This window comes from Cygnus atratus, chromosome 2 (assembly GCF_013377495.2).
Source record: "Cygnus atratus isolate AKBS03 ecotype Queensland, Australia chromosome 2, CAtr_DNAZoo_HiC_assembly, whole genome shotgun sequence".
Classification (NCBI taxonomy): Eukaryota; Metazoa; Chordata; class Aves; order Anseriformes; family Anatidae; genus Cygnus; species Cygnus atratus.
Genome location: NC_066363.1, coordinates 62,424,316 through 62,445,314, shown reverse-complemented (window position 1 = coordinate 62,445,314; position 20,999 = coordinate 62,424,316). Strand labels below are relative to the sequence as shown.

At 38.9% G+C, this 20,999-nt stretch overlaps 1 protein-coding gene across 6 annotated transcripts in view; it reads right to left on the bottom strand.

Moving 5' to 3' along the window:
- The window catches only part of BBS9 (Bardet-Biedl syndrome 9), a 322,969-nt gene that overhangs the window by 239,220 nt on the left and 62,750 nt on the right, over positions 1–20,999 (bottom strand). For 4 of the 6 annotated variants that reach the window (XM_035552560.2, XM_035552565.2, XM_035552564.2 and 1 more), the window contains exons 10-14: positions 20,672–20,853; positions 16,908–16,984; positions 13,719–13,772; positions 9,338–9,440; positions 8,275–8,379 (exon numbers count right to left, since the gene is read on the bottom strand). In XM_035552560.2, the coding sequence (XP_035408453.1) occupies positions 8,275–8,379; positions 9,338–9,440; positions 13,719–13,772; positions 16,908–16,984; positions 20,672–20,853 (521 nt within the window). Of the gene's footprint in view, positions 1–6,123; positions 6,139–8,274; positions 8,380–9,337; positions 9,441–13,718; positions 13,773–16,907; positions 16,985–20,671; positions 20,854–20,999 lie in introns of all 6 variants that reach the window. The other 2 variants (XM_050709143.1, XM_050709144.1) reach the window with 1 other exon arrangement.

The window sequence follows — 20,999 nt, the reverse complement described above, 5'->3', positions numbered from 1 at the left end:
GACCCTACCCGTAGGGAAGTCTGCTGCCTCCCTCGGGCCTGGGTCAGGGACATTGTCAGAAACCTTCCCAACCTGGTTCACCCCTCTGACTATTATCCTCTATTATTAGTCCAGGCTGGCAGCGATGAAATTGCTGAGAGAAGCCTGAAGGCTATCAAGCAGGACTTCAGGGGACAGGGGCGCTTAGTAGATGGAGCAGAAGTACAGGTGGTGGTTTCCTCCATCCCTACAGTGGCAGGGAGGGGTACAGAGAGGACCCGGAAAGCCCACCTGATAAACACGTGGCTCAGAGGTTAGTGCCAACACAGAAATTCTGGGGTTTTTGACCACAGGGCACTTTACTCGGCACTTCGCCTGTTAGCTGCAGATGGGTTCCACCTATCTCTAAGGGAAAAATGGATCCTAGCCCAGGAGATGGCAGGGCTCATTGAGAGGGCTTTAAACTAGGTAAGAAGGGGGACAGGGATGAAATAAGGCTCGTTAGAGGTGAGCCGGGGGGAACAATGCCAGGGCCGGGGGAGAAAGCAATGACCCAACTGAAGTGCATCTACACTAATGCACGCAGCATGGGCAACAAAGAGGAGGAGCTGGAAGCCATCATGCAGCAGGCAAGCTATGACTTGGTTGCCATCACGGAAACGTGGTGGGACCACTCCCATGACTAGAGTGCTGCAATGACTGGCTATAGGCTCTTCAGAAGGGACAGGCAGCACAGAAGGGGTGGTGGTGTGGCTCTCCATATTAGAGAGTGTTTTGATGTTGTGGAACTTGAAGCTGGGAATGATAAGGTTGAGTTCCTATGGGTTAGGATCAACGGGAAGGCCAACAAGGCAAGCATCCTGGTGGGGGTCTGTTATAGACCACCAAACCAGGATGAGGAGATGGATGAGGTGTTCTACAAGCAGCTGGCAGAAGTTGCACAATCTCCAGCATTTGTTCTCATGGGGGACTTCAACTTCCAAGATATTTGCTGGAAATACAACACAGCTCAGAGGAAGCAGTCTAGGAGGTTCCTGGAGATCATGGAAAACAGTTTCCTGATATAGCTGGTTAGTGAGCCTACCAGGGGAGGTGTCCCGCTAGACCTTCTGCTCACAAACAGAGAAGGACTGGTGGGAGATGTGGTGGTCAGGAGCTGTCTTGGGCAGAGTGACCATGAAATGGTAGAGTTCTCTATTGGCGAAGTCAGAAGGAGGATCAGTAAAACTGCTATCTCGGACTTCCGGAGGGCAGACTTTGAGCTGTTCAGGACACTGGTTGGCAGAGTCCCTTGGGAGGAGGTTCTGAAGGGCAGAGGAGTCCAGGAAGGCTGGGCACTCTTCAGGAAGGAAATTTCAGGAAGGAAAGGCTCAGGAGCGGTCTGTCCCCCCATGCCCAAAGACAAGCCAACGCGGAAGAAGACCGGCCTGGCTGAACAGAGAACTGTGGCTAGAGGGTAGGAAGAAAAAGAGGGTTTATGACCTTTGGAAAAGAGGGCGGGCCACTCAGGAGGACTATAAGGATGTTGTAAGGATGTGCAGGGACAAAATTAGAAAGGCCAAAGCTCATCTAGAGCTCAATCTGGCTACTGCTGTTAAACAAAACAAAAAATGTTTTTATAAATGCATAAACAAAAAGGACTAAGGAGAATCTCCATCCTTTACTGGATGTGGGGGGAAACTTAGTGACGAGAGATGAGGAGAAGGCTGAGGTGCTTAATGCCTTCTTTGCCTCTGTCTTTAGCAGCAAGACCACTTGTTCTCTGGGTACCCTGAGCTGGTGGAAGGGGATGGGGAGCAGAATGTGGCCCTCACAATCCACAAGGAAATGGCTGGCGACCTGCTACAGCACTTAGATGTACGCGAGTCGATGGGGCCGGATGGGATCCACCCGAGGGTACTGAGAGAACTGGTGGAAGAGCTGACCAAGCCGCTTTCCATCATTTATCAACAGTCCTGGCTATCAGGGGAGGTCCCAGTCGACTGGCGGCTAGCAAATGTGATATCCATCTACAAGAGGGGCCAGAGGGTGGACCTGGGAAACTATAAGCCTGTTAGTTTGACTTCAGTGGCAGGGAAGCTCATGGAGCAGATTATCTTGAGTGTCCTCACACGGCACTTGCAGGGCAACCAGACGATCAGGCCCAGTCAGCATGGGTTTATGAAAGGCAGGTCCTGCTTGACGAACCTGATCTCCTTCTATGACAAAGTGACATGCTTAGTGGATGAGGGAAAGGCTGTGGATGTGGTCTGCCTTGACTTCAGTAAGGCTTTTGACACCATTTCCCACAGTATTCTCCTCAAGAAACTGGCTGCTCGTGGCTTGGACTGGTGTACGCTTCATTGGGTTAAAAGCTGGCTGGGTAGCCAGGCCCAAAGAGTCTGGGTGAATGGAGTTAAATCCAGTTGGAGGCCTGTCACTAGTGGAGTCCACCAGGGCTCAGAACTAGGGCCAGTTCTCTTTAATATCTTTATCGATGATCAGGATGAGGGGATCGGTTGCACATTCAGGAAGTTTGCAGATGACACCAGGTTAGGTGCATGTGTTGATCTGTTTGAGGGTAGGATCATGTGTTGATCTGCTCTGCAGGAGGATCTGGATAGGCTGGACCGATGGGCTGAGGCCAACTGCATGAAGTTCAACAAGGCCAAGTGCCGGGTCCTGCACCTGGGGTGCAACAACCCCAAGCAGAGCTACAGGATGGGAGATGAGAGGTTGGAAAGCTGCCTGGCAGAGAAGGACCTGGGAGTATTGGTTGATAGTCAGCTGAATAGGAGCCAGCAGTATGCTCAGGTGGCCAAGAAGGCCAACAGCATCCTGGCTTCCATAAGAAACAGTGTGGCCAGCGGGACTAGGGAAATGATTGTCCCCCTGTACTCGGCTGTGGTGAGGCCGCACCTCGAGTACTGTCTTCAGTTTTGAGCCCCTCACTATAAGAAGGACATCAAGGTGCTCGAGCGTGGCCAGAGAAGGGCAATGAAACTGGTGTGGGGTCTGGAGAACAAGTCTTACGAGGAGCAGCTGAGGGAGCGGGGGTTGTTCAGCCTGGAGAAGAGGAGGCTCAGGGGAGACCTCATCGCTCTCTATGGGTACCTTAAATGAGGCTGTAGCGAGGTGGGGGTTGGTCTATTCTCCCATGTGCCCAGTGACAGGATGAGAGGGAATGGGCTAAAGTTGCGCCAGACGAGGTCTAGGTTGGATATTACGAAAAACTTGTTAACTGAAAGGGTTGTTAGGCATTGGAATGGGCTGCCTAGGGAAGTGGTGGAGTCACCATCCCTAGAGGTCTTTGAAAGACGTTTAGATGCAGAGCTTACTGACATGGTTTAGTGGAGGACTTGTTAGTGTTAGGTCATAGTTTGGACTAGGTGATCTTGGAGGTCTCTTCCAACCTAGATGATTCTGTGATTCTGTGATTTATTCATCTTAATCATGTCAATTACAACATCTGATGCACATAAAAAAGCATTCAAGTTATGATCTTTAATTTAGGATGGAAAAAAATTTAGAGAATTCATAGAATCATAGAATCATAGAATATCCCGAGCTGGAAGGGACCCATAAGGATCATCAAGTCCAAATCCTGGCACCGCACAGGTCTGCCCAAAAGTTTAGACCATGTGACTAAGTGCACAGGCCAATCGCTTCTTAAATTCAGACAGGCTTGGTGCAGTGACTACTTCACTGGGGAGCCTGTTCCAGTGTGCGACCACCCTTTCGGTGGAGAACCTCTTCCTGATGTCCAGCCTAAACTTCCCTGCCTCAGCTTAACACCATTCCCACGGGTCCTATCACTGGTGATAACGGAGAATAGGTCACCTGCCTCTCCACTCCCCCTCGCGAGGAAGTTGTAGACTGCGATGAGGTCCCCCCTCAGCCTCCTCTTCTCCAGGCTGAACAGGCCAAGTGACCTCAGCCGCTCCTCATATGTCTTCCCCTCTAGGCCCTTCACCATCTTCGCCCTCCTCTGGACACTCTCCAACAGTTTAATGTCCTTTTTGTACCGTGGTGCCCAGAACTGCACACAGTACTCGAGGTGAGGCCGCACCAGCGCAGAGTAGAGCGGGACAATCCCTTCCCTCGACCGACTAGCAATGCTGTGCTTGATGCATCCCAGGATACGGTTGGCCCTCCTGGCTGCCAGGGCACAGTGCTGGCTCATATTCAACTTGCTGTCAACCACAACCCCCAGATCCCTCTCTGCGGGGCTGCTCTCCAGCGTCTCATCGCCCAGTCTGTACGTACAGCAAGGGTTGCCCCGTCCCAGGTACAGGACCCGGCACTTGCTTTTGTTAAACTTCATGTGGTTGGTGATCGCCCAGCTCTCCAATCTGTCCAGATCTCTCTGCAAGGCCTTTCCACTCTCATCTGAGTCCACAACTCCTCCAAGTTTGGTGTCGTCAGCAAATTTGCTCAAAACACCTTCTAGTCCTACATCCAAATCATTTATGAAAACATTGAAGAGGACTGGCCCTAAAATGGAGCCTTGAGGGACCCCACTAGTGACCATCCACCAGCCAGATGTGGCCCCATTTACCACAACCCTTTGAGCCCTGCCCGTCAGCCAATTGCTCACCCATTTTATGACGTTTTTGTTTAGCTGTATGCTGGACATTTTGTCCAGTAGGATCCTATGGGAAACCGTGTCAAAAGCTTTGCTGAAGTCCAAAAAGATCACATCAGCTGGTTTCCCTTGATCGACTAGATGGGTGATCTTATCATAAAAGGAAATCAAATTTGTTACGCAGGACCTACCCCTCATGAACCCATGCTGGCTGGGACCAATGACTGCATTGTCCCCCAGGTGCGCTTCGATAACTTCAAGGATCATCCTCTCCATAATTTTACCAGGCACTGACGTGAGACTGACAGGCCTATAATTGCTAGGGTCTTCTTTCTTACCCTTCTTGAAAATTGGCACAACATTTGCCAGCTTCCAGTCCACTGGGACCTCTCCAGATTCCCAAGATCGTTGAAAAATAATTGAGAGAGGTCCCGCGATGACGTCAGCCAGCTCTCTAAGCACCCTGGGATGAATCCCATCCGGACCCATGGACTTGTATGGATCCAGGTGGAGCAGCAAATCCCGCACACGTTCAGGGTCGGTTGGGAGTTTGTCATTCCCACCGTCATGGTCCTCCAGCTCAGGGTACCCTGGGTCGCAAAGCCCATCATCAGTGTTGAAGACAGAGGCGAAGAAGGCGTTAAACGTCTCTGCTTTGCCTATGTCATTGTCTGTGAGGAGACCCTCCCCATCTAGTAGTGGACCTATGTTTTCTTTGGTTCTCCTTTTTCTGTTCACATATCTAAAAAAACCTTTTTTACTGTCTCCCACAGACATGGCCAGCTTCAACTCTAGTTGGGCTTTGGCCACACAAATTTGCTCCCTACAAACACAAACAGCATCCAACAACATTCAAGCCTTTTCTGGTATTGATGATACTAATTTATCTAGTTTAGTGCACCTTAGAGTAACCCATAAGAAAATTTTGCCAGGGAGAATTCACTGTGTGCCACAGTACTCTCTTAATCATTAACAGGTTTCAATATTGAGTACAAACTTCTTAAAGCAGAAAATCCAAATCCTCCGTTTTAGAATGTCACCCTTTCCAATTATATACATTTATTTTACATATTTAATTTATTATTGTTATAGTATTTTTAAACTTTGTGGAGGTTAAAAACCTGCCACAGGGAAATAAATATTCTTGCCAAGAGCAGTATTTTGCTGAGAATGGTTCAAGCACCTATTTCCTGTACAGCATCTCAAGAACCCCTGAAATATGCAGAAACCAGAAGAGGAAGAGAACCATTAACAGAGTTATCTACTTTTTCACTTCTCTTAGTATGCTCATATGTTCTCATATATTCTATGGTACATATGTTGAAGTGTGACATACTTCAGCAAATGTCTTTACTACTTTCCTACTTTCCCCATGGATTTTATTTTTCTTATTTCTAAGCCTCATTCACTTTCAAATTTCTCAAATATTCATGCCTTCATAGCACCATCTAACCTGGGAAAGTAAAAAAGTGTATAGAAATAATAGGGAAAGTAACAGCTCACTTCCAAATATGCTTTTATTCAGTATATACTCTCGCTCATGAGATCATTAAAATCTGCATTTTTTTCCATTCACTCACCTTCAGGATTGAGTTCTACAGTATAACCAGCAATGGCACAAAAGGAAAAAAAAGAAGAAAACATAAGATGCTACTCAAATAAGAGAAAAAGGAAAATGTAGTAACAGGTTTTAAAAAACTTAAGCCATGTTTGTTAAGTAGACAATACATAAAAACCTAATACTAGCCAAAAAACAGACATAAGACCACATTCATCAATAGCACAATCCTATCCAACTGAGTGACTCATTAACCTTCCACAGCATGAATCCCACAGAGATACACTGAAGACTGATTTGGCCACAAACACAGTATCTTAAAAACAAAAGAAGAAAAGGTCTCTATTCAGATAAAATGAAGTCAGAAAGGCAGTTAATTTTTGGGTGCTAGGACATTACTTAAGGATTTAATTGCCTTGTACAAGCAGCATAAGCACTGGTATCAGTATATAATTGAACAGAATTATCCCAGCTTAATAATTTTAATGAATATCCAAAATTTAGTAAGATATTAACATTTATGCTCTTTTATTTAGAAGTCTTGTAAATTAAAAAAAAAATCTTTAATGATAGAAAGTTTCTTCTACACTTTACAGATTTTGTTAGATGTCATCTTCCGGGGATTTTTTTAAAAATATAAACATATTCAAGATACAAGATTTCTTTGCTTTCCTAACCTTGCAAAATTCAACTTAATAATTAAAAATATAAGTTTAGGTAATATCACCTGAATGGAATAATAATAATAATAATAAATTCATTTGACTATGAGAAATATCATTTAAATTTGATATTTTCATCTTCAAAGCAAAATCACAGAACCAAAGCTAGCAAAAGATAAAGCATGCTTTCAGAATAAGAAGATGCAAGACGCTCAAAAGTATACTACCTATAGTCACACTACACAGGCTGTCTAAATCCGCATCACTTTAAACTGGATGCTTAGGAAGTTACAGAAATTCATTCACAAGGAATAAACAGTTTGAGGGTCACAATACAGGAGGACTGAAGTTGTACTAGGTGTTTGTGCAGGCTTTCAAAAAAAAAAAGTGATGAATATCCTTTTCCTCCCCCTCCTCTGCACATATCTTCAAGCCTAGTCTAACAAGGGTAAGATTAAGTTCTTCAAAAAACATGAGTTTCACTTTTGTCTAGAAGTAGATAAATATTTTAACAATCAACACACAACCTAGACTATCATCATAAATACCATGTTTCAAGTGAGATGTGAAGTAAATGCTTAAATAAAAGTGCATACATAGGATAATGTACTCAAGATCACCACCCCTCAGAAGCTCTATCTCCACATGCATTTCTTTGATGCTAGCCCACTCCATATCACCCTTCCTTTTGTGCTGGCACAGCTCTCTGTGTTTGCACAATGAACCAAATCAGCAAATCTGGCTAAGAAATAACTGCTGATTGTGTGAGCACAACAGGGAAGGAAGTGCAGGAGCAAAGCCAAGCAGTGAGAAGTGAAGAATGAACAAATTGCTTAAACTGGTTTATGCTGCATTTAACTTAACATGGAAACCCTGTCTAAGTACAGTTTCTCATGTAGCTTGATGCATATTCCCAAGGCTGTGTGTAGAAAACTAAGTGAATTAGTCTTCAGTTATGGATAGCAGGGTAAATTTACATATTCTATCAGTAGCGTCATTAGGGGTCTATAAAATAGAACGACTTAATTTCTATTCTTTTGGGTCAGTTTATTTGTTTAGAATGAATACATTCAGCTGTTAAGGGAAGTGAGGAATAATCACTCCCAAAGCTTATTCAAGTCCTCTTCCTCTGTATGGAGGCAGTTATTGTCACATTTGTTGGCAGCCCCAGAAGGCTGAATAGTCATGAAGATGTAATTAACTTCTCGCTCCAAGAGGTGGTTCCTTAAAGAGCAGAACAGAAGCAAATTGATTGGGCAGGGTGGGAAAGCTGGTACAGCTGCTTCCCAAGCCACATGCATATGATTTTACCTTTTTAAAACTGATTATATAATTTGATGATGCTACATAAAATATTAACTAAAACAAGTAAAGACTAGATTCTGATATACATTATTACTTCTTCAATTACTAACTGCCTTCATATTTTTTTTTCAAAAGAAAGCTGACAAGAAACATGTAAAGAAATACCTTAAAAAATGTAAATTAATTTGAAATCTTCAGTGGCTCACCTGTTGGTGTACTACATGAAACCACACAATTTCCTTCTAGTTCTGATGGAGGACAATTCCCCTTCAAAAAGACAGACAGGACCACGGTTTCAGATGAATCTGGTTCTAAAAATAATACAAAATTAAATCCAGTAATAACAGCATCCAAATGGAAAAAAAATCCTGTACTTCAGGAAATATTCTATGAAATTAGGATAGTCATTTCCTTTCATTCACCTTTATCAATCTCTGAACATGCTTATTTGGGGGAGGTGGAAGCTTTTTTTCTTGAAATATGTAATTAGAAAATGACGAATTACTCTCTCTGAGTGGAACCTAGCATAAGGCATATCCAGTGAAACAACTCAGCACACCTAACACAGAAAAATCTCAAAAACAAATGTAATTTTACGTGGCAATTTTAATATTCCACAAAGCCATCAGCCCTTTGTTCCTTTCACCTGTTGAGGAAACACAAGAACTGTCCTTTCAGATCAGAGCAGCAGTCAGTAAAGCTCTGTTTCAATAGGGTCCAGTACTGAGCATTTCAGAGCATAAGTGGTCTACAGTTCCAACTGAGGCAGTAGGACACACTTCTCTACTTCTCAGAAAACATTTACAACTTTCAAGGCGATCCTACCTGTGACCTTATTGGAAGAAGGCTATGATCATTCCACAGTTAAGTTGGGAACATTCGCTAGAGTGGCCACAGGTCAAGTTTTCTGTCCCTCCTTTTAGAACACCAGTGCCATTCTACATAAGCAGAACTGCCACCAAAACAAAACACCCCAGTGAAAGCACCAAACAATAACTGATTTTCTTTCTCCATCATGCAACTGTCTCTTCTCACCTACCATGTGGTCACACTGTAACCAAGGAAGCAACTCCATTCCTATTTTTTTTTTTTTTGTCTTCTTCCACAAACGGAAAATAAAAGCTGCAGAGTGTACATAGGGCACATTTGTAACTACTTGCACTGCAGTACCTGCAACTATGCACTTGATGAAGGCTGGATTATATCTCTCAAACATCTTCGGAAAAAGTAATATGATAAAATAGCTGTAACAGTACTATAAAAATTTACCGAAATCATTAAAGATGAACTGGTCACAGGTCACTGCTAATGGAGCTTGTACACACACTGACAGGTTTGGTTTCTGTGCAGTCACCCTGCTTTGTACTGTTACCTAAAGAAATTGACATACAGAAGTACTTAAACAAAGGAACAAGTTAATTTCTGCATAGCAAATAATTAGAAAAAAAAAAAGCAAAAACAAAATCTGCGAAGAGCATTCAGCAACAATGTTTAAGAACTTCAAATTTCAACTGCAGAAATAATATTTTCCTTTTACAATTCCTTTTTATCTACAATGATATGAAGTAACAATTTAAAATGCAACAAAAAAAAGAGGTGACTTCTCACATTCTTTGTAACCTTAAGCAAAGGCAACCTAATGCTAAACTGCTAGTTAACATATTAAAATATTTTCCAAATGTCATGTACATTTATTTTAATGTGATAAAAATAAAAATATTGCCTTTTTTTAGATAACTAAAGCAAAATAAATAAGTTAATTAATGAGAACAAAGCTAACCCTAAGTTATTTCCTCTAACTGCAAAGACCAATTCATGGTCTTCTGAGTAACTTTAGAACTAAGTTCTATTAAATTTTTTTACAGAAACAAATTCTAAAACTCCATATACAGGATACCCAGCACAACTAAATCTCTAGATTACAAGAGCTGACCAAACTCTAAAGCTGGAGCAGCTGCTTCTATTGCAGAAAGAACAGGCTACAAAAACAATGGTTATCAAAAGGATGTCCTTAAGTCAGGTCTGAAAAGGAAGTACTGTTGGTGACCTACACCTGAACATGGTCCTACACTTGGGGCACAACAACCCCATGCAACACTACAGTCTGGGAGAAGAGTAGCTGGAAAGCTGCCCAGTGGAATGGGACCTGGGGCGTTGGTTGATAGGCAGTTGAATATGAGCCAGCAGTGTGGCCAGGAAGGCCAACAGTGTCCTGGCTTGTATCAGAAATAGAGTGGCCAGCAGGACCAGGGAAGTGATTGTACCTCTGTACCCAGCTCTGGCGAGGCCATACCTCAAGAGTTGTGCTCAGTTTTGGGCCCCTCAGTACAACACGGAAATCGAGGTGCTTGGGAGTGTCCAGAGAAGGGCAACAAAGCTGGTGAAGGGTCTAGGGAACAAGTCTTATGAGGAGCAGCTGAGGGAGCTGGGGTTGTTTAGCCTAGAGAACAGGAGTCTCAGGGGAGACCTTATTGCTCTCTATAACTACCTCAAAGGAGGTTGTAGTGATAGGGATAGGTCTCTTCTCCCAGGCACCAAGTGATAGGACAAGAGTAAATGGCCTCCACTTGTGCCAGGGGAGGTTAACATTGGATATTAGGAAAAAATTGTTCACTGAAAGAGTTGTGAAGCATTGGAATAGAATGCCCAGGGAAGTGCTTGAGTCATCACCCTTGGAGGCGTTCAAAAGATAAGTAGATACGGTGCTTATGGACATGGTTTAATGGTAGACTTGGCAGTGCTAGGTTAATGGTTGGACTTGATGACCATAGAGGTCTTTCCCAACCTAAATGATTCTATGGTCTGTATGCACATGGATGCTATCTGCCATTATCATCTTTTTTGTATTGCTGGTCTACCAAGTAGCTCACTGTGGATAGGTAAAATCATTTTAGGAAAATACTACTTGTTATAAAATGATTGAAGTGTTAGGAAGTCAGACTACTTTTAAATGAATTAAGAGCAACATTTACTTTGGTTTAACAACAATGCATCTGAGCTACAAACAGGCATCAAGTCATCCATAGTCACTATTGCTAGTGAAGAAGCAGGAAGGATCACATCTAGCTCTGTACATACATCAGGTAAAGAGCGTGATTCTCTGAAGCCAGAATTTCCATAAAAGAAACAGTGAAGAAGAAATCAATACACTTACAGTTATTATGCTAATTAAGTCAGGTAAAAACATACAGATATGAGAATACCCACCTCAGAAAATTTATAGTCAAGACAGTGACATTTGAAGTCATGCCAAACTTTATTCAGAGCATTTCTTCAAAGCAAAACAATGTTTTTCACAAATTACTTTTGGAGACAATCTGCTCCATGCCCCAGCCCCAAAAGAAGGGCACACAATTCTAAAAAGTCATTTTTGCCCTCAGCTTTGAACTGTTTCAGGTCCAATGTAATTCAATGAATGCAGCTGTGTAAAGCCACTTGCATTACCTTTAAGCCAACCAGCTGGGCACTGACAGATCTGCTGACTGCAACCACAAAAAAATTCAGTGCAAACCAATTATCCTAGATGATCTATTATCATCTTTCTAAAGCAGCTACTATACCCAGATTGGTCACTTCAGATCTAATTTAGGCAACATCTACACATTTTCCAGTGGGAGCATCAACTGCGTAATTTATCAGCTTACTTTACAAAGTCAAATCTTCAACAGTCTCTTTAAGGTTTGAAAGGGCTGTAAACCACTTAGAGCTGCCAACATCCTGCATGCATGCATTCCTGCCTGAAGCCCAGTCCTCCAAACCATGTGAGTCAAGTATGTTTTTAAGCATCTTCTGCACTCAATTGCAGTTGTAGAGAACTTGCTTGGTTATGTTTGACTTTCCTGCTGTATGTAAGCCTGAGGCTGAAATGAGAGGGATCCTCTTATACTGTAACTTTTGTCGAGAGTCTAGTTTTATTAAAACTTTCTGACAGGCCTCTGGTTTGTACAAAATTTAAAAATATATATATATATATTAAAAGCGTCACAAGTGTTGGAAATTTTTTAATGCATAATGCATTGCCTGAAGATTTTTTGTGGGTACAATGACCTCTATTACAATGACCAAACAACATTCATTAGTAGCAATACCTACTTTGCAGAAAAGTTGCAAGTTATACATATAAACTGTTTGTAGTTATATCACTCAAGAAAACATTTAATTTTGATTTGTGATTTTTATAAAATTTTAAGTTGTCCTTAACTTGTCCTAATTCAGTGTTCCGGTTCAAATTAGCCTGACAGGCATCATACCATGCAAACCTTACATGCAATTATTTCTTACTTAAATAAAAACAACACTTATAACTTTTCAAATATTAAATAAATGAATCCATTAACTATAACGAGTTTTCCATCAAGTGCTATTAATTTGAATGGAGACATATATGAAGATCAGTTAAATTAACTTATCACAGGAAAAAAAAGCCAGAAATAATTGCATGAATGAAAACTAGATTTACTATTTTTGTTTCATTAAAACGCATAAAATGCATAAACAAGTAAACAGGAGGGGAAAGCAAAGTCTTCCCATTAAAAAGCTTATCAAATGTTTAAATACATGCATACATATTTTAAGTGTTTCTCATTTGCCTTACAGTAAAGAGCAGATGAGAGAGAATGATGGGAGTTACTCATGTTCCTGATACTGAAATCGTTGCCTCTCTCCAAAAATGGAATTTGGTAGTTGTATATATAATACTTTCCTCTGTAATAGGTCACTTATAAATTAGTGTCAATGTGAACTAAAAGCTGATAAATTCATACTACTTAAGGTACCCTTACGTTCACAAACAGCTTGTTCAACAGCCCAGTGCAGTCCAGCTGAACTTTGAGTTTTCATAGAAAAACTGTCACAGACTTGATCAGGACTAGGGTTTTATCCTGCCTTTTTTTTTCTTTTTTTTTTTTTAATCATTTTAAAGTATAGAGAAAGATGGTGAGCTAAATACAACTAAGTTACAGTAATGTAAGGGAATTCATTTCAATTAATAGTCCAGTCAGGCTCTGAATTCTTCACTCAGGACAGAGGCAGAACTTGCAAGGTTCTCAGAAACAAGGCCCTGATTTTGCTCCACCTGTACTCCTACAAAAGCCTCTCAAATTCAAAATATATATATATTTTGTGCAATACTGAGGAGAAACTACACTTGCACACACGTACGTGCACACGCACATTTATACTTTCTTTAGAACCAGAGGTAACAGTCCTCAGGGAGGGCTGCATTTGTATCAATTTTCAAATTAGATTTTCCTGGCTTTTTTGTACTAACAAAAACTGTGAAATTGTTTTTACAAGAGAAAGTCTATTTTTGCTTATTGACAAGTGAAAAGGCAGCTACCTTCAAATTTTGAAAAAATATTTATTCTCTTTGAAAAGTGTTGGGAAAATATTCTTAAACTTCAAGAACAACTTCCCTCCACCCTAATTTTTTTTGTTTGTTTCTTGATAAACATCACAGAAATAAGATTCCAACCACTTCAACAGAAGGCATGCAAGATAAACACCTGTTATATGAAGGGAAAAACAAAAGTATATAACAGCATTTCAAATTCTACTCATTTTCATAATCTAAGTGAAATACACAGAAAATATTACAGGTTTTCTAAAATTTGCCGTCACTGTTTGCTATGGTTTGAGTAAGGCACAGTACCTTTACTGTTACTGATGGTACTACCTCTGCTTTTACCTCACTGTCAATGGCTTTCTGTGAAGAAGAAAACAGAGTAAATTCAGTATTACACATGAATGAACACAATGAATGTAATATTACTCTCCTACCATCAATTTGGTAAATAGGGAATTAACTGTAAAGGACTTATCATTCTGATGACAGATTAAAATACACAAAATACATTTCTGAGCTCCTGAAAATGTAAAGCCTCTGTTTGAAATTGCCTGAAAAAAGGATAGCAAAAGGTCATGAATGTTGTGTATATAAGGAACTAATACACTTTGATGTATATATGAATATTTGAAACTGTTTTGCTTGGCATGCTTCTTCCTACTGTATATTTATTTCAATTTTGGAAACTCCTCCTGTTACTCAGTAGGGAAAGGTGACCTCCAATCTGCCAACATATTATATACACATCCTAGCATGTACTACAAAGTCATTGCACACAATCTTCTAATCAGAAATATATTTTGAACTTCAAAAGAATATTATGGCAGGCATTTTGTTATTCCCACTTATATCTATTTCAAGATGCAATTCCATCTAATGAAAAAATCATCTTGGCGCTACAGCTTGTTTTAATATCTTGTTATATGATCAGATTTCATTTTGCATCAGGGTTGTCTCAACAGTTTAAGAAGTGTTCCAATATGTTTGAACTAGTTTATTTTAAAGGAATACTTCACTACTGCTGTAATACTAAATTCCTCACATGAATGTATACCTTCTCATGATAAGAGTAAGTTTAAAACAATCCACTGTGCTCTATCCACACTCTTTCATCCCAGCACGCCACTATAAAGTTCACATATGCAAAGTTCCTAAGAAGTCAGGAGGTTGGTAGGCTCTCTCTAGAAGTAGAAGTTTCATTCAACTGCTGTATACCTTTTCACAATATAAAAACATAGGGTCTTTCATACTGGATTAGATGATTGGCTTGTCAAGTACACTGGCTCTGACAGTGACCAGTGGATGATCCTGAAGAAATAACATGGGTGCAAAGAGACTGATTCTTGCCCTGGTCTACTATATTCAGCTTTCAGAAATCAGCTGGGACTTCCTGAATCAGAGGCTGTACTTAGGAGGTGGTGTCAAATAACCATAATGGTCCTCCATTTGATTATCTAATCCATTCTAACATATCTGTATACTCTTTGCTCCTACCACATATCACAATTTAAATCTTTTCAAATGAGCAGAAGTAGTATTCGCAAACCTGTACAAGCCCTAAAATTATTCTCACATTGGCTTTATTGATCCTAATTCATTAAGTGTCTTACTATACGTTTTCTTCCTAGATAGATACTGAAGGAACATCTAGGAAATTATACCTCTCAGGAAACTAAAATATATGGATGGCCTTGGGCAATAAAGATTCAAGGCCATGATTCATTTGGTATATTGAGTTACTTATATCCAAAGCAGACCATCTACAAGTGGAAGATTGAGCAAATGAGTACAAGATTAGAGCATTCTACAGGTCTAGCAATTTTAAGTGATGTGAGCAGATTATTACAGTTAGCCAAGATCATGTCACTGTCCTTTTTTTTACCATCAACTAGTCTTTTCTGTAGGCAAGTGCTAGGCCATATTATAAAAAGGTCTCTTCATCAACTAGTATCAGCAGCAACAGTAATAAAAATAGACTCTAAATAAAGTTATCAAATAGATGTATAAAAGTATTTAAAAGCAGTTTTTGTGTATTTTTAAAACGTTAGTCATGAAAAATTAGTTTTGTAGAAATCAGTGGCTAGATATGACTACAGATGTTATGTTGCAATGGCCATGTTTCTGAAAGCCTCACATGAAAAACCTTTAAGCAACGATGTAAGATCACCTAAATTTTAATTTGAACTGTTTTTCATAAGTTACATATGCAAATAAGAGCAAAAAACTCTATCTAGGCCGCTATGCCAGATAATATTGAATGATACCTTGCCGAAGATTACTCATTACAATGCATCATTGAGTGATTAGTACATTCTATCTTTAAAAGATCCACAGGATGACACTTCTGTTTCTCCCCAAATTATTAACTGCTTTAACAATTCTCATTATTACAAAGTTATCCCAGATCCTAAGAAAGTTTCTTCACTTACTTTTGCTTAGCCAAGAATTGAAAAGGTCCCCAGAAAAAAGATACTAAGTTTTATTTACTTAAGTTAAAATGATTAACAAAAAGGTGTTTTAATTGATGGACAGGTGGTGCTATGCAGAAACTCAGTCCCACAAATATAAACAAATAGAAATGACTATTTCAGATGTTTCAACTATCGTTATGAGGATAAGGCTTATGTTATATTACAAACTGAGAAATAGGCCAGAAAGTGCACAAGAACTTGTTACCTCAAACAGTAAATATGACTGCAAGCAGCCTTAAATATTATTCATACAAAACAGAAGAAAAATAGCATGTGCTTACTTATGCATTGCAAGTTATTAATTTTATAATCATTAGAGCTATGATATGTACATTTCTCCTACAAAAATACCTCATATTTCATTGTTGTTTTCAAATCTAAAAAGCACAAGTGTACAACTTACATCCACTTACCCAACAGGCAGCAGTGAACTTTAATAACTCAGTATTGTGCAGTATTTTATATAACTAAATTGCTACATAAATAATAGGTATAGTTATTGACTAATTTTCAATTTATTTCTAATTCCCTCTCCCAGTGATCTGAACAGTTAAAGACAGAGGAAAGCCTGTCAAAACTCTAAAGCATTAGAAAGTGGTCTCTAAACATATGCTATAACGATAATAGCAAGTTAGTGGCTATTAACAGCACAATTGCATGACGGAGAGCAGCATATCAGGTAGCAGAAGATATGAGACAGTCCGTTCACGTATTTGTCTGAAAGTCCCTCAAGTCCCAGGACCATATGAAAAGCCATGGAGGCAAAAAGCACTAAGGTAAGAGCAGGACCAAGAAGTGGTCACAGTACACAGTTGTAAATGACACACATGGGGACAGCACACATCTAACAGACAACGAATTTGGACTGTCAGTTGCTTTGCATAAAACCTGGCACCCAGCTGAACATGGCTTGGTCCACCCAAGGCAGATCTGAACACTGCACCTAAGATTTGGCACTGCTTGCAAAAAGGGGCTACTATGACTTTCAAAGAGGTTTGCTATTTCTTTTTATACATGTACATACAGATTCTGCATCCAAGTCTGGTGAAACTTCTGCAGTGACAATTAGATCTCTCCGTTTTTCAGATTGGGGTAAAATATCTGAAAGAAAACAAGAAAAATCATTCAGCTCTCCTTTAACATTTGTGCATCTACGTTCCTAAATACAATTCCAACAGCATCAATTTCCAGACTTTTACATAATTACACCTATTACTGTAATGAAAAAAACAATGCATATACTCTTTGAACAAAGAAAGTTCTGAGTTTTGTAAGATTTCTATAGACAGCCTAAACCTGATTTGTGCATGAAAAAAAAAAAAAAAAGAATTTAGATGCATTCTATAACAGGATATTACATATACTATTCATGATCCAGTCCCAGGAAAAATATGAGAAAGTTTTTGTTTTGTTTAAACTTATTTCCACATGTGCATATAATAGTACACCTATAGTAAACAACTATCACAAAATACACAGCACAGGTCTCATTTGGTGCACTTCCATCTAAATAATTTGATAATAAGCTTGACAGAAATGTTCTGTCTAACATAGAACATAACATCTGTAGCATAACTAAAACAGATTTTTAAAGGTTTAAGAGTGTTTTATGTTATATAGGGCTTGGTTACAATATGTTACCTGATTATTTCCAGGAATGTTAACACACAAGGTAAAGAATGGCATGAACTCATTTATATGCATGATATAAAAACTTATACAGATTCACATATGCAAAAAATATCACAAGGATTAAAAGCAAGGCATTTAAATACCATAACAAATTATATAATCATTTTGAAGGCAGAGAAAGGAGAGGAAAGAGAAAGAATAAAGTCTAGCTCTGTGGTATTTGTGTCTTTCTGCAATGCACTTCTATCTCTCAAAACTAAATGTGTCAGGGAAAAAACAAAACAAAACAAAAAACAGGAAATTCATAGTTCCTAAAGTAACAAACAGTAAAAAACTTAATGAAAGATGAAATTAACATTTGCATTGGAAAAATGAGCACATGAGCACATCCAGAAAGCTGCAAGAATTGTATTGTATACAGGGTCCTGAAAACAACCCACAACTAGTAAGAAGCACATTATGTCTCTTTCTAATAAGAGAGTCATTGGAAAAAAACTATTAAGATAACCAGAGAAATTAAGATTTCATTTTCTTGTGCTCAAAGAAAATTTTTACTTTAAGGAAAAATGAAAAGCAAAACCAAGCATGTTCCTCCAAGATCACCTACTAAAGAAGCCTAAGCCTGTTTCATAGTGCCATGACCAATTTGCACACGACTGGTTCTGACAATTGCACAAGACTCAACACAATCTTTTGCACATGTATGGATAAGAAAATATCTTCCTTTTCTAACCCTATTTAACCATTTCTCCTTCAGGATGTTTTTTCAAGCAAAGTATGATGCAACTTCTGTTGTGCTATCATCTTTCTGTTAGAAATAGGACACAGACCAATGTTTACACAGATCCTAGAATGGTTTGGGTTGGAAGGGACCTTAAAGACCATCTAATTCCAACCCCTCTGCCATGGGCAGGGGCACTTTCTACTAGACCAGGTTGCTCAAGGCCCCATGCAGCCTGGTCTTGAACACTTCCAGGTATGGGGCATCCACAGCTTCTCTGGCAAACTGTGCGTGTGCCTCACCACATGTAAGCTTCCATTTTTTTTTGATATTAAACTGAGTCAAACACCTATGGTTAATTGCTTATGTCATCCAGACTGATGCAAGTAACATTAGGGTTAAGTTAGCTTAGCAGCTATGTATTTAAAAATATTTCATCAGTTTGTAATATAAAACCTTCTTCTCCAAAATGTATAAAACAACTAAAGTTCAACAGTTTAACGGTCAGCACTGAACAGAAATACATGACTTATTTATGGAAATAACTGCTCTAAGTTTTTTGTATGATGACCTAATTCTAAATGCCTTCCATTTTTGGAAGTCAAAATGAAACAAAGAAAAATTATTTCCATGTAAGGGTATATGTTTTCAAAACAACACCAGCTCTTACTGCATACATGTGAAATCGCAAGACAGAAAAATCAATGGTTCATTTTAAAGATCATGTTTAGAGTAACTGAATGGTGACCAGCACTCAAAGGTATTTTGTATTCAACCAGCCGTGATTAACAGTTATTTTAAGACCTAGCTAAAAGATCTAAAAAAGCCAAAATGAAACAAAGCCAAAACATCCTAAACTGAAAGGCATTCTTCATAACTAAGTGAAAAGTTTTCCAACAAGCTTTACATCCAGTTAAACCAGTACAAAAATTTCATTAGAGCATATCTCCACAATGAAGAGAACATTCATAAAAAACACATCTGAAATCACTACTGCAATACCTTAAATCAGATTAGAAAGATCTTGAGGAAGAAAAAAAACAAACAAACAAATAAAAAAAAAACATTAAAAACAAGAGAATAAAGTAAAAAGGTCATCGATACATCAATCTTATACTATCACATTTTTACTAGAAAAGTTACAAAGGACAGTTATGTCTTCTTACTCTAAATATCTTCCATACAATATGTTAAGACAAATAAACAAAAGTTTATTCACTTCATGAAGGGATTTATTCCTTCCGTCATGCTATTCTTTCCTTTGGTTATGATAGCCAGGCAAAGCATTCAAATACTTATAAGAAGGGCTGTGGTAAAAGCAACAAAATTTTACACACATGCATATATGTTTAAATAACCACTTACTGGGTTTGTTAAATTAAACAAACAACCTAAATTAGTCTATTATAACAATAATTGACAAAGTTACATTTAATTAAAAAAAAAAAAACAAGAAACTTTGCATTGTAGAATCAAGCTTATGAGTGCAGTTTACAAATCTCTTCTCATTTTCTAGGAATTTTCAGCAAAGAAAAACACAACTATTTCTTTAATGCATTTTAAGAACATGCTAACTATCAGCAGGAAGAGATTTTAATTGGTTCTTTCTATTTGTCTAAGACATTTTTTCCACAGTTTTCTGTAGAATCATATGCTTCCAATTCCCTGTGAGAGTCAGATCCACTGTTTAAAAACTCAGTTATAAAAATACAAATTTTGCATGATCTTTGTAGAAATCATGTTTTGATACTTAAATAACTCAATGCAAATTATAAGAATCAAAGAATCACAGAATATCCTGAGTTGGAAAGGACCCACAAGGATCATTGAGTCCAACTCCTGGCTCCACACAAGACTACCTAAAAAAACAAACCATGTGTCTGAGAGCATTGTCCAAACACTTTTTGAACTCTGACAGGCTTGATGCTGTCACCAATTCCCTGGGAAGCCTGTTCCAGAGCATGAAGCCTGTTCCAGTGCCCAGTGTGTGCACTGTGGGTAAATTCCAGTTTACCATGTTAATTTATTTAGCTTTTTATATCTCTTAGTATGTTTTTCAAATACAATCACTTTTGAAAGAGGCAACAGAAAAGTTGTTTTTACTACAAGTCATTCTTTATTAACTGCATGATGTTTAAGAAAATTTGTAATAAGAAAGCAAAGAATTTGGCAATATTTCTGCTCTCTCTGAAGCCTGAGAGGTATAGCAGGCTGTTGTTGTGAAATTACTGAAATTTTCTTGCTTTTGGGTAGTATATGCAATGTCATTTTTATCGTCAAAGTCCTTGCATTAATGAGAATTATCTGCAATCGAGCGTAAATATCTTGAAAGTTCCGACAGGCATTATGAAAAAAGAAATATAAACTGTATATACAAACAAATGAAACCCAGTCGGTTAAACATCAGTACATTTATATAAATGGGAGTAATATACCTTGTGTCTTCATAGCTTCCCTGATGATTTTCTGAAGCTCTTTCATTTCAGCATTGAATTCTTCATAGTTTACTTCCTTAGAATCAACTCTAGGAGCCTGGAAGAATGAAGGATCAGTTCCAAGGTAGGAACACTGCAGATGTCCATTTTCACTCAGAGTAACTATAACACCCTTCAGATTCCTGCATATTAAAAAAAAAAAAAAAAGTTTTAGAAATTGTAGATAGTCATGGGAGTGATTATAACATTTAATTTATGTTTCTACTGGTCCACCTACAAATATAATAGAACTTCCTGTTTTTAAGAGATTATTTGACCAAGAGAAAAC